The sequence below is a fragment of the Tenebrio molitor genome, chromosome 7 (assembly GCF_963966145.1).
Source record: "Tenebrio molitor chromosome 7, icTenMoli1.1, whole genome shotgun sequence".
In the NCBI taxonomy this organism is placed as follows: Eukaryota; Metazoa; Arthropoda; class Insecta; order Coleoptera; family Tenebrionidae; genus Tenebrio; species Tenebrio molitor.
Window position 1 is genome coordinate 18,569,658 of NC_091052.1, and position 12,234 is coordinate 18,581,891.

Genomic DNA, 12,234 nt, shown 5'->3' on the forward strand with positions numbered 1-12,234 from the left:
TTGGTTAAATAAAATTGTGAAAAAACCAAGAGTTTTTGTGAAAATCTTTATTGTCTGCATAAACGTGCAACGACAAAAGCATTTATTGCTTTATGGCTTTATTCAAAAACGTTAAATTTAACCCATAATCCCATTTAAAAAAAAAAATGAAATGGCCTTGTATCTCAAAAACAAATGACGGTACAAAATTGAAAAAAATACGTTTAAATAGAATTTAAATCCTCCTAAGGGTATACCAAGTTTCACGGAGATCCTACAAAGGGCTTTTTAAAATAAACAGCTGTACCCATACTTAATAGCGACCCTGTACCTGTATGTACAGTGTGGAAAAAATGATTTACATCTAGTTACCTTTGCATTACCTTTGTAAAAATACGAAATGCCGCTCTACAAAAAAAAAAGAAAGCCTAATCTCAATATCGAAATTCCAAATGTGATTTATTGCGAAGCGATGATATGAATGCAAAGTTGAGATTGAAATTAAAAAGGAGCTAACAAAAGCAAGTCACAGCTAGTGTTGAAAGTGTCTACCAACGTTTGTTAATTCAATTTAGTAAATTGTACCAATTGTCCATTCGATTGATGACATTTATTGACAGAACTAATAGTTCGGCACTTCGCAAAAAAAAGTGGAGCGGTACGGGAAAATTTACATGTGCAAAAATTCCAAAGGTAACTACCTAGATGTAAATCATTTTATTCCACACTGTATTTGCATTTACGGGCGTAAAGGCTTGTCGAATTTAAATTTAAATTAATCGCGTACACCATTTAAATCAAGTATTATTGTAGGTTTTTGTGTCGTTTCAATACGGACTTTTTCTGTCATTTTGACAAAAGTTAGAAGACAGGTTATGTCTTGCTTTTTAATATTACATTAATATTTGGCCGCGGCGCCGTTTGCGTTTCTAACCACATTTAGTGATTTAGTCTACGTGGCACTGCACTAAATTCCCACTTTTCTTGTTCAGAAACTTTTGGTATTGGAATTTTTGAGTAACTTAAGTGTCACAGTATGACGTTAAAAGACGCCAGAACAACAACATTACGCAGGCAAATAATAGGTGTACGCATTTTTTTTTTAATACAACAGTATGTACATCTAATTTTGATGCAACATATTTTCCTTTGTTTCTCAAAAATTTTGTTATCAAGTTGTATTGTTTTTTTTAAGCCATTCCCATTACAATCAGAAAAAAAACTCTTGCAGAATATTTTAAAAAATTATAAGTTACTATTTGAAAAATAAAACTTGCCCATGATGGATGGTGTAAAAATTATACGCTTACTCAGGTTTGTAATGTTTTTAGTCATTTTGTTTTCTGTATAATTTTTTTCATTTGGGTCATCAATAGCAAAGTTATAGTGCTGGCCGTTTTTTAAAACAGCCTGTATATCCTTAATTCCTTAATTTACACTCGCACTGTATATTCATGGTTAGACGTTACTCACCACATTGTAAAAAAGTTCAAAACAACATTTTTATGGGCCGGTTGCACCAACGCCAGTTAAAGTTAACTGTAGGTTAAAATGCTTCGTTACGTTAGTTACTTATTGTTACTAACAATGTTTTCGTATATTTTAATTTGTAGTTAAATTTTACTCACGTTGATGCAACCGGCCCTATGTTATTAAATTATTATATTAATACATAATATCTAAGCACTCACTTCGAATAAGATAAGGTGCGGTTTAGGCAAAACTGAGACCCTTTGTGACTATAGAAATAAAAATACAAACAAACGAAATGAAATTAAAATTTTATATTCAGAAGTCCAGAAGTTTTAAAAAGAATTTTTATTTCATTGTATTCAATTAAAGTATCACGAAATTCGTGATTCTGGCCATCAAACTGTCTTACCTATAAATTCGATGCTCTTTGATGTAAAATTTATTTGATTTGATCTGTAATTAGAGAGAATTACATAAAGGTCTCGCAATAAAATAAGTTTTAAAAGCCGAAATTAAACAGTCAAAGTCAGTTGTCGTGATCTTGTTAGAGGCCAACAATTATACATATAAAAGAACCATGAATGATATAATTAAACAAAGTTTTAATATTAACATATTTGTTATGGAAACTCTCGGATTATACCCATGTGAGAAACACAGCAATTTCCGTCAAGTTCAAGCCTACGTTATGTACATTCTTTTCATAATCATTGTTCCATTTTTATCCATTTTAAATTTCATCGTGGAAGAAAATCTAGATATTTTGCAACTTAACAACACAGCTACATTTCTCTCGGAAACGATTTGCTGGATTATCAAGTTGTTGCCGTTTCTCGTAAACGGCCAAAGAATCAAGAACTGCATTAATTATTTTGGAGATACTTATTTTACGACACTCCTATGTGGAAACACCGACCGAAAAAATATTATCAACAATTGTATCCAAGTTTGCAGAAGAAACTCGCTAATATTTTTGACTGGTGTCATTGGAGGGCTTGCAAGTTTCATTATTAAACCACTCTTCTTGAACAGTCAAAGATTACCACTGAATATGTGGTTACCTTTCAGAACTTCAGAAAATTGGATTTACATCGCTGTTTATTTATTTCTTGCTATAGGTATTGTATAAATGTGTTAAATTTTTACAACAGAATTAACTTTTATTAGCAATTTCATATGCTGGACTTGCTGGAACTTTAATCGACCCGTTAATTGGAGGTTTAGCTTTCCACGCGACTGGTCAATTAAAAATTTTAAAAAACGATCTCCAACACCTCGGTGAACAGACAGAATTAGAAGTTACAAAAAACTACAATGCAGACGATTTAACAAAATGTAAAATTCTATATAAGAAAATTCAACAATGTATCGTCCATCATAACGCCATATTAGTGTAATAAGACCCATTCGCTTCATGTCGAATTTTCCGTAAACATTATATACTTTCAGTTTTGTAAAAGAGTTTGAAGAGTGCTTCTCTATAGTCGTTTTCAGTCAATTTGCTGGAAGTATGGTCGCAATTTGTTTCTGTTGTTTGCAACTGAGCATGGTAAACAATCTTATATCATATATAAATTTACTAATTCATGTTTTCAGGTGGAATTTGTTAGTTTCAGCGCTATGTCATATGTAGGTTACATCCTGATTATGTTGGGCCAATTATATTTTTACTGTTATTATGGAACAAAACTGTTTGAAGAAGTATGTATTATATTACATGACAAAAAGTTGATCCAGAAATCCAAATTTTCTTTAAAAGTGTACCTACTTATCATGGAAAATGCAACACCTAGAAATAGCATATTTTGATGAAACTTTGTACAATAATTGGGCCATAACTAAGATACTTAAAACGGTGAAAGTTTCAGTAACACTGGCCTTCAAATCAGGCACGACAACACCGTAACACAGTGGCCACATTTAGTTCCACATGATGAGCGATTGCCCTATAGGAAAGACCTGGTGCTCGTATTTCGATAATGCGGTCTCTTTCAAAATGAGTTACGTGCTGCTAGTGAGCTCGTCTTCGTACTGGAGGCATAGTATAGCATTAACACATTTTAAATGCTGCAATAAGTACTGATCGTCAAGAATAAAAAGAAATTCATATTCGGATAAGAATAACCTAAAAGATACGGGTATTTTCTTCAGGTATTTCTTTCAAATTATCATCATTTTATCTTTAGTTAACACCTAATTAATGTTTCATCGAAATATATTCACTATTTCTAGGTGTTGCATTTTCCATGATTGATAAGTAGTATGTTTTAATTTTACTCTATTTGAACAAGTCATTTAGACAATTTATTTTACAGAACAACAGCTTGACAAATGGTATATACATGGGACAATGGTACAATTATGATCTAAAATCACAAAAAGCGTTAATTACTTTAATGGAACGTTCCAAAACTCCAATGCTTATTACTGCTGGAAAGATACTACCTTTATCTTTAGAAACATTTACAATGGTGATTACTGTTGAAAGATTATCCTACAGTTTCTTTTACGAAAAAAAAAACTTTCAGGTCTTGAGGAGAACATATTCGTTAGTAGCAGTTTTGAAAAATTACCAATGAAATTTTAATAAATGAATCGTTAAATGCTACTACTCTACAACGTCAGCTACAAATATGCTTTGGAACTATGTAAGCCGATTTTGAGCACTTGATCACTAGTTGTTATTAATTAATTCTTATTGGTTACATCAATTTTGTCCATAGTATTATATCGAACATGAGAAGCGTATTTCATGTCCTTAATGCAAATATTTCTGTGTTAATAAATCTTTACAAATGTATTCCTAAATATAACCCAAAAAATGACTACTTATTTATAAGCCTAATGCATAACAAATTGCCAACTTACAACATTGTGATAATTGTCAATAAGAAAAAATAAACTATAATTTGACACAATAAAATTATAGAACCACACAATTCCACAGGACCCTTGATGTACGTTCTTTTAGAGACACTTTGTAAATACAATAATAGTATATTATGTTATGAGGAGCAAAAATGAAGTTTTATGTGCTGCGGCTGGTAGATTGGCTGCCGAACGCAGTGAGACAGACAAACCAGCCAAAGCACATAAAACCATTTTTGCTTCGAATAACATATACTATTTTTTCTTCAAACCTTTATAACAAATTATTTAAGACATGTTAAGAAACCAGGTAGGAATTTCAAATGATTTAGCTAGTTTACTTCACTGCCGCTCATCAGCGGAGATAATAACTTCACGCACGCCCTCAGCGGAGATAATAACTTTATCTGCCGCTCTCAGCGGAGATAATAACTTTATCTGCCGCTCGTCAGCTCGTTAGATGCCATGACAATGAAGCATTATCAATGCAGCAGGATAATGTCATAATTTACGGACGTTTGAAGAAAAAATTACTGTATTGTACCGAATTGTGGTAGCATATGCATATTGTATGCAGATTTTTGCAAACATCCCAGAACCACATGACATTTTCTTCAGATTACTTGAAATTCTTCCTCCATAATTACAAGATCCAGAAAAAAACATTCTCAAAACGAAAAGATTGTTTTTAGTCAATTGTACCATAAACTAGTATTTTTCGGTTTGAATATCTGGCCGAAGAAAACGTCATCTTTTCGTCAAAGCACTATTTTTTGTCCTAGGCCGAAATAGTATATTTCAAACCAAGGTAAGAAAGTGCTTTCTTGCACACCGCAGGCAAAGATTATAAACCGAGCCGTAGGCGAGGTTTGTAAGTGCCTAAGGTCTGTAAGGGCACTTTCTTAACAAGGTTTGAATACTATTTTTTCCCTACCGGCACAACTTCCTTGAAAAAAGTCAAAAAAAGATGGTTATATTCCTAATTAAAACGAAAATTTTGAGAATTGAATAGTAGGCTGGGTTATTTGTTTAATTTAAACTTGTCATCGCATTTGAAGATTTGGCGTTTGTTTTAAAATTTTATATAAACAGGGTAAAGTACCTACTTACCTAGCTTATCTGTTTATTTTCCAGATTATATGATTGATCTGTACCAAGTTGCTTTATTGAATTGGCTTTCATTTATCAATAACTTATTTCAATTTTGACACTTTTGACATTTGGTACAGTATTTTGGTACAGTTTTACCATAAACATTTCATGATTAACTTTCTTACCTTAGCGAGAAAATTGAATTTTCTCACCTCAAATGAGGTATCCACAGCCTACATTTCTAACCGGTAGGGAAAAAAATATTTTTCGTCCGCTATGTTGTTAAGCAATGAATAACGTTCAACAATCGACAACAGTTAAGGGTTGTTAATAAGGAAGTTTTTCACAGCCGGGAAAATTTGTTGATTTCTATGACATCGTAGCAAGCTTCTCCGTCCTTTAAATCTGCACTTGAGAAACGCCGATCTCATATTGAAGTAAAAACCAATACACTCTCGGATAGTTCTTTGGCCACCGATAGTACAGTTTATAATAATACTAATAATTCGAAAGCGGCTTGTGCGTCAGTCCTTTGTAAATATTTCTCAACCCAGTGGTACAGAAAAACTTCAAAATGCAAATTCACCCAATTTGGAGATTTGTCGTCCGAAAGAAGCGGGAAAAAACGCTGACATCACCAGGCAATTACAATCCATCTCTATCGACGCCTCTGTGATTACAACTAATTTGCCGAAATCGTACGCTCTTGCTGCCTCTTCCTCTGATTTTGTTGCTACAAACCAACAAAAAACATCTAATTCCTCCAACCAACATAAGACTACAGTTCCTTCTAGCATACCGGATGTCAGAAGCAACAAACGTTTTGTTTCAAAAAATTCTTCAACTCTAATAGGAGCTAAAGCTAAGCTTGTACCCCTACAGAAGTTTTGCTGGGACATACGTTTCCAACTTATCGGCTGATCAGAAAGTTGATGACATTTTAGCCGTGCTTAAAGAACTTGACCAAGATGCTTCGTTTGAAGTGGAGAAACCCGCTAACCTTAATAGAAAACCAACCTCCAGCGCTTTTATCGTTAAAGCTCCGGTTCACCTTCTACCTACAATCCGAGACCCCGACTTTTGACCTGCCAACACATACGTCAACAAGTACTACTTTCCAAAGAAAACTACTGAGAATTTTCTGCAGGTGGCAGTGGAACCAACTACAACATAAGGAAGGTTACTCTCCCCTCGGACTGTAAGACGTTTAACCCACTCTATCAAAATGTGCGAGGCCTACGTCCCAAGATCTGTGAATTCTACAACAACATCTATACCCTTGAGTATGACATTATTTCTGTAACTGAAACGTGGCTGTCCAACGATATTACTGATGATGAACTTTTTTGTAACTCATATACAGTATATAGAAATGACAGAAACTTCTCATCACTTGCTGTAAAAAACGGAGGTGGCGTTCTTATTGCTGTAAATAACAAATTTTCCAGTAATAGGCTAAACACTGCCGCGCTCTCCGACTCTATCCCATCCATCGATACAGTAGGAGTCAGTATCTCAATTAATGGTTCCTCCTCTATGATAATATTAGTTGTGTACATTCCACCTTACACCCGCTTTTTTGATTTTGAACATTATTTCGAGATACTTAGTAGCATGCATAAAATACACGAGAACAAAGTCATCGTTCTAGGTGATTTTAATACACCTACTTTTAGTACCAATGTTTACAACAGATCCGCTACAGTTCTGCGAAACTTCCAAAACTTTGTAAACTTTGGGCAATACAACAGTATACTGAACACCTCTCAGCGTATACTTGATCTCGTTTTTGCTAATTTCAATTGCGAAGTGCTCAAATCAAATTTTCAGCTGGTTGATGAGGATTCTTATCATCCGTTTCTGGATATATATTTTGTACATCAAACCCCAAAATTTATGAACTTCAGCGTAAATGAAGGAGCGTCATTTTTCAACTTCAAGAAAGCTGATTTTTCCAAACTATATGATACTCTATTGCAGACGGATTGGTCGTTTCTCAATAATTTGATTGATGTTGATGTTGCATGTTCTTCTTTTTATGCCAAGTTACATGAAATATTCAACCTGCATGTCCCTAAACGCCGTCTGATAAACCAAAGTCGAAAATATCCACCTTGGTTCGACAGGGAGATCATAAAGACAATTCAGATGAAGCACAGGCTTTTCCGTAAATACAAGAGATCCAAGGATCTTGGACATTACAATGAATTTAAAGGATATAGGTCTAAATGTAAACTTTTAATTTCTGCTTCCTACAAAAAATATATGTTGTCCATTGAATGTAAACTGTCGAAAGATCCGAAAAGATTTTGGGGTTACATTCACCAGAAAAAGGGCCGTTCTCGAATACCTGGCACGATGCATTTTGATCATCTAACGCTATCCTCACCTCAAGACATTGTTGATGCATTTTCCTCTTTTTTCAATCAAGTATATTTAGCATCCGATCCTGAATATACGAAGAGAGTTGTTGACACTAATCTATATATATATAAAAATGAATCGCCGTTCGTTAGTCTCGCTAAAACTCAAAAACGGCTCGACCGATTTGAATAATTATTTTTTTATTTTGTTCGCTTTACTTCAGGGGTGGTTTAAAAAGAAAAAAAAATCGGAAAAGTTGCTCGGAAAATTGGAAAATTCGGGAAAAACTGAAAGTGCTTTTTTCTGTGGGAACGGCTGGAACGATTTGGCAATTTTTTTTTTTTTTAATATTTGTAACAATCCGTATGAGGTTTTTATGTAAAGAAAAACTGGAAAAGTTGCCCGGAAAATTGGAAAATTCGGGAAAAACTGAAAGTGCTTTTTTGTGATGGATATGCATTATTTTTTTTTTGTTTTGTTCGTTATAGTCGTGAAAAAGTTTTCAGGAAAAAAAAATTGGGACAATTACATAGGAAAGTCGAAAAATTCGGGCAAACAGCAAAAAATATAATTTATGTAGGTATGCATTCTCGATCATAATAATGTAACTGACGATAAGAACGACATATTTCATTAATTCTTTTTTTTTGTTCTATATGCCCAGGGATGGAAATAACTCAATTGAATGTTTTCAATAGAAAAAAAATCTGGAAGATTTGTAGAAAAATTTGGAAAAACTAAATTAAAAAAATTCGGGGAAAACTGAAAGTGCTTTTTTGTATGAACTCAAGACCATAACTCAGGATTCGAACGATGACTATGCTTAAATCTTTTTTTGTTTGCTAGGGTTTTCGATAAGTTTTCGGAAAAAAAATTCGGGACAATTACAAAGGAAAATCGGAAAATTCGGACAAATTTCAAAAATTATAATTTTTGTATGCACTCTTGATCATAACTGACAATAGGAGCTACATATTTGCGTGATGCTTTTTTTTTTGTTTTCAATTTTAAAAAAATCTGGAAGATTTAAAGAAAAATCTGGAAAAACGCAATCCAGTAAAACAAAATAAAATTACATTTGTATTGTTTCGCGATCTGTCCAACAAATGTAGTATGTAGTTGTTTTATTTCTATTCCAATTTATTTGCCTAGATGCATAAATGTCATTTGACAGCTGATTGTGAAATTGAGAATCAAACCAATCGGATTGTTTACTTTAACATCAATCTTTGCAATCGAAATCGTAATGTGGGTGATTCAAAATAATTGTGGATAAATCTGGCAACTATGTACGAAAATGTATGTGGCAACTGTGTGGGTAGGATAGAGTTGACATTTCTTTGACAGTTCATAGTCGCGCAATTTTGAAAGTTGTCAAATCAATGTGTAATGGAATTAAAAAAATCAAATGCACGCTGATGAAATGTCATACAAATGTCAACTCTATCCCACTCACACAGTTGCCACATAAATTTTCGTACATAGTTGCAATACTTATTCACAATCATTTTGAATCACCCAATAAAACTGCTTGAGATTCATTGTGATTTCAAATTTAATGGAAGAAAATAAATCATTTGTTTGGACATGAAATTCTAACTTAATTAAATGGTGACTTAAATTCTGGAACAAAACCGCATGGTTCCAACTCACATCACAATCACATTCCAGGCACATCACACATTTCCTGCATTTCAGCAGTGTAGAATAGAATTCATCTCACATGTAAAATTCTTCATTTTTACATTGTTTACACATTTCCAATAGCTTTTCCCAAATTCACAAAACGATCACAAACAAATTTAGGTATGAAATTTAGACAAGACAACGTCTGTCGGGTCAGTTCTTCGCGATGTTAAAATATTGGGTTACCCTCCGGATCGACCACTCTTCTTCTAATTTGGAAAGAATGATACCACGTAAACGTCAAATTCGCCTGTCAATTCTGTCAAAGCTGACAACCGGAAATGCGTTTAGATTACAGTGGTACCAATTGTATTTATATTTCATCAAAACATTAAATTCATTGGAATTGTAAACAAGTTTCATTTAATAACCAAACGAAATTCAAACCGTATAAAATATAGCCAGTACGATTGATCTCGATGAATTGAAGTTGGAAGGTTGATTAGGATTGATTATGGCCAATCAAAATGTTACAAAAAAAATATATTCAAATCGGTGAAGCCGTTTTTGAGTTTTAACGAGACTAACGAACAGCGATTGTAGGTGATACGAAGTTCACCGGGTCAGCTAGTTTGCATAATATAATTTCAATTACACAAATTTCCGAAGACGAAATAATATCTTCACTAAAATCTTTTAAAACCTCCATGACTGCTGGGCTTGACGAGATTCCAAGTTTCCTTCTTCGGGATTGTGCTCAAATATTTGTAACACCACTGTTTTCGATATTCAACTTGATAATTAAATCTTCAACTTTTCCCACAGTTTGGAAGCAAGCACGGGTCTCACCGATTTTTAGAAAAGGAGATTTGTCAAACATCGAACACTTTAGACCCATTTCTATAATATGTAATTTTTCAAAGATCTTAGAATCTATATTATATAAACGCATTTATGCAGGCGTAAAGAACTATATTTCACCTCATCAACACGGATTTGTAGAAAGAAGATCAACACTTACCAACCTCGCTTATTTTTCGCAATACGTTTCAGAGGCAATTGACTCTAAATATCAAGTGGACGTTCTATATACAGATTTTCAGAAAGCGTTTGACCAAATCGATCATTTCATTCTACTCAGAAAACTTGAATTGTTTGGTTTTGATAATTCTTTACTTGCCTTATTTCGGTCATAGGTATCTGCTAGATAGGCGCCACTATGTCACCTACCAAAACTTTGTATCCAAGTCCTTTACACCGACCTCAGGCGTTCCGCAAGGCTCAAACCTTAGACCTCTTCTATTCCTACTTTTCATAAACGATATGGTCAATGTTATTACCTGTGAAAAGTTGCTTTTCGCTGATGATCTTAAATTGTTTATTAGAATCGAATCTGATAGTGATTTTAATTTACTACAAAATAACTTAGACGCTGTTGTTGAATGGTCCTCTCAAAATCGGCTCTCTTTGAATACTGCTAAATGTTTTGTATCCTCATATTCCCGGATTCGTTCTGTCAAGGAACATACGTATATAATTGACCAACATCGTTTAGAACGAGTCTACAAATTCAAAGATTTGGGTGTCACTTTCGATACGGAATTAAATTTTAATAATCATCTTAACAATATTGTTAGCAAAGCTTTAAAAACGTATGGATTTGTATTTAGAAATTGTAAAGACTTCAGCAATCCAAAAACTCTATTGCTACTGTACACATCATTGATTAGATCTCAACTGGAATATTGTTCACCTATATGGTATCCGATATACATAACAAATAAACTAGGCAAAAATGAATAGGGAATTTTTCCATTTTTGAATTTTTTATAAATACAGTTTAAAATTTGTAATGAAATGTGGTAAAAATATATTAATATACACATTAAATGTAATGTTTCAAGTACTTGTAACATTTTAAATTTATCTTGTGTTTAAGAATACGTGGGAGGATTGGGGCAATTATTTTGCTTTCCAAGAAAAATTGTGTAATTCCCTATTCATTTTTGCCTAGTTTATAAATGAACTCGAGAAATTCCAACGAAAATTTTTGAAGTTTTTAAGTTTTCAACTTGACGGTGTTTACCCTGTAAGAAATTATGATAACAACATGTTATTAGGTAGGTTTCAGCTTAAGTCTTTGTATACTCGCAAAGTAAATGCTGTTGTGTCATTTCTGTATAAGCTTGTACATCACAAAATTGATTGTTCATTTCTTTTACGCAAAATTAACTTTCATGTTCCTCGCATGAATAGTCGAAACTACACTACGTTTTATATTCCTATTTACAGAACAAATGTATTGCTTAAGTCGCCGATTATTTTAATGTGTAACAACTTTAATCAGTTCGCTACAAGGTGTGACATTCACTTTGACTCTCTGAAAACAATTCTTGACGCTGTTGTCTTTAAAGAGTTGAGATCATTATTATGACTTATCAGCTTGTAATCTAGTTGTATGTACCGTGCTCTCAGCACATTATTTCCTGTAATTGGGTGCTTCCTGTAGGAAATATATTAATTTATTAAAAAAAATAATTTTTTTTTAAATTTATTATTATTATTATTATTAAATTTAAAGTGTCTTTCACAACATTATTCACAGTGTTTGAACCCTGCAGCACTTTATTAGCAATGGTTGTCTTGTTCTCAATCGAATCTTCAAGATAACTTTCTGCGACGGCTGTCGAACGCGACCCCTCGTGACGCTTAATGGTACCTAGTAATTTCTTTTTAAGAAAGCGGCTATTTTTGAAAATTTGGTAATGTCAACATTGTCGTAGATACTCATACAAGCCTTGATCATTGAATACTGCGCCCATAAAGTCGAAG

The 12,234-nt window shown here is 33.3% G+C and overlaps 1 protein-coding gene across 1 annotated transcript; it reads left to right on the forward strand.

The window, feature by feature from the left end:
* Positions 1 to 2,029: 2,029 nt before the first annotated feature.
* LOC138134771 (odorant receptor Or1-like) lies at positions 2,030 to 4,031 on the forward strand. The gene is made up of 6 exons (XM_069053257.1): positions 2,030 to 2,570; positions 2,620 to 2,845; positions 2,902 to 3,001; positions 3,049 to 3,153; positions 3,768 to 3,923; positions 3,981 to 4,031. The coding sequence occupies exons 1-6, from the start codon at positions 2,030 to 2,032 to the stop codon at positions 4,029 to 4,031; spliced, it is 1,179 nt and encodes a 392-aa protein (XP_068909358.1).
* The last annotated feature ends 8,203 nt before the right edge of the window (positions 4,032 to 12,234 follow it).

Excerpts from the sequence above, each read along its gene's own strand:
- LOC138134771 (XM_069053257.1), top strand. The coding sequence starts at position 2,030 with ATGAATGATATAATTAAACAAAGTTTTAATATTAACATATTTGTTATG. Across the intron at positions 3,002-3,048 it reads GTTGTTTGCAACTGAGCATG|GTGGAATTTGTTAGTTTCAG; the intron begins GTAAACAATCTT and ends TCATGTTTTCAG. Across the intron at positions 3,924-3,980 it reads CTTTAGAAACATTTACAATG|GTCTTGAGGAGAACATATTC; the intron begins GTGATTACTGTT and ends AAAAACTTTCAG.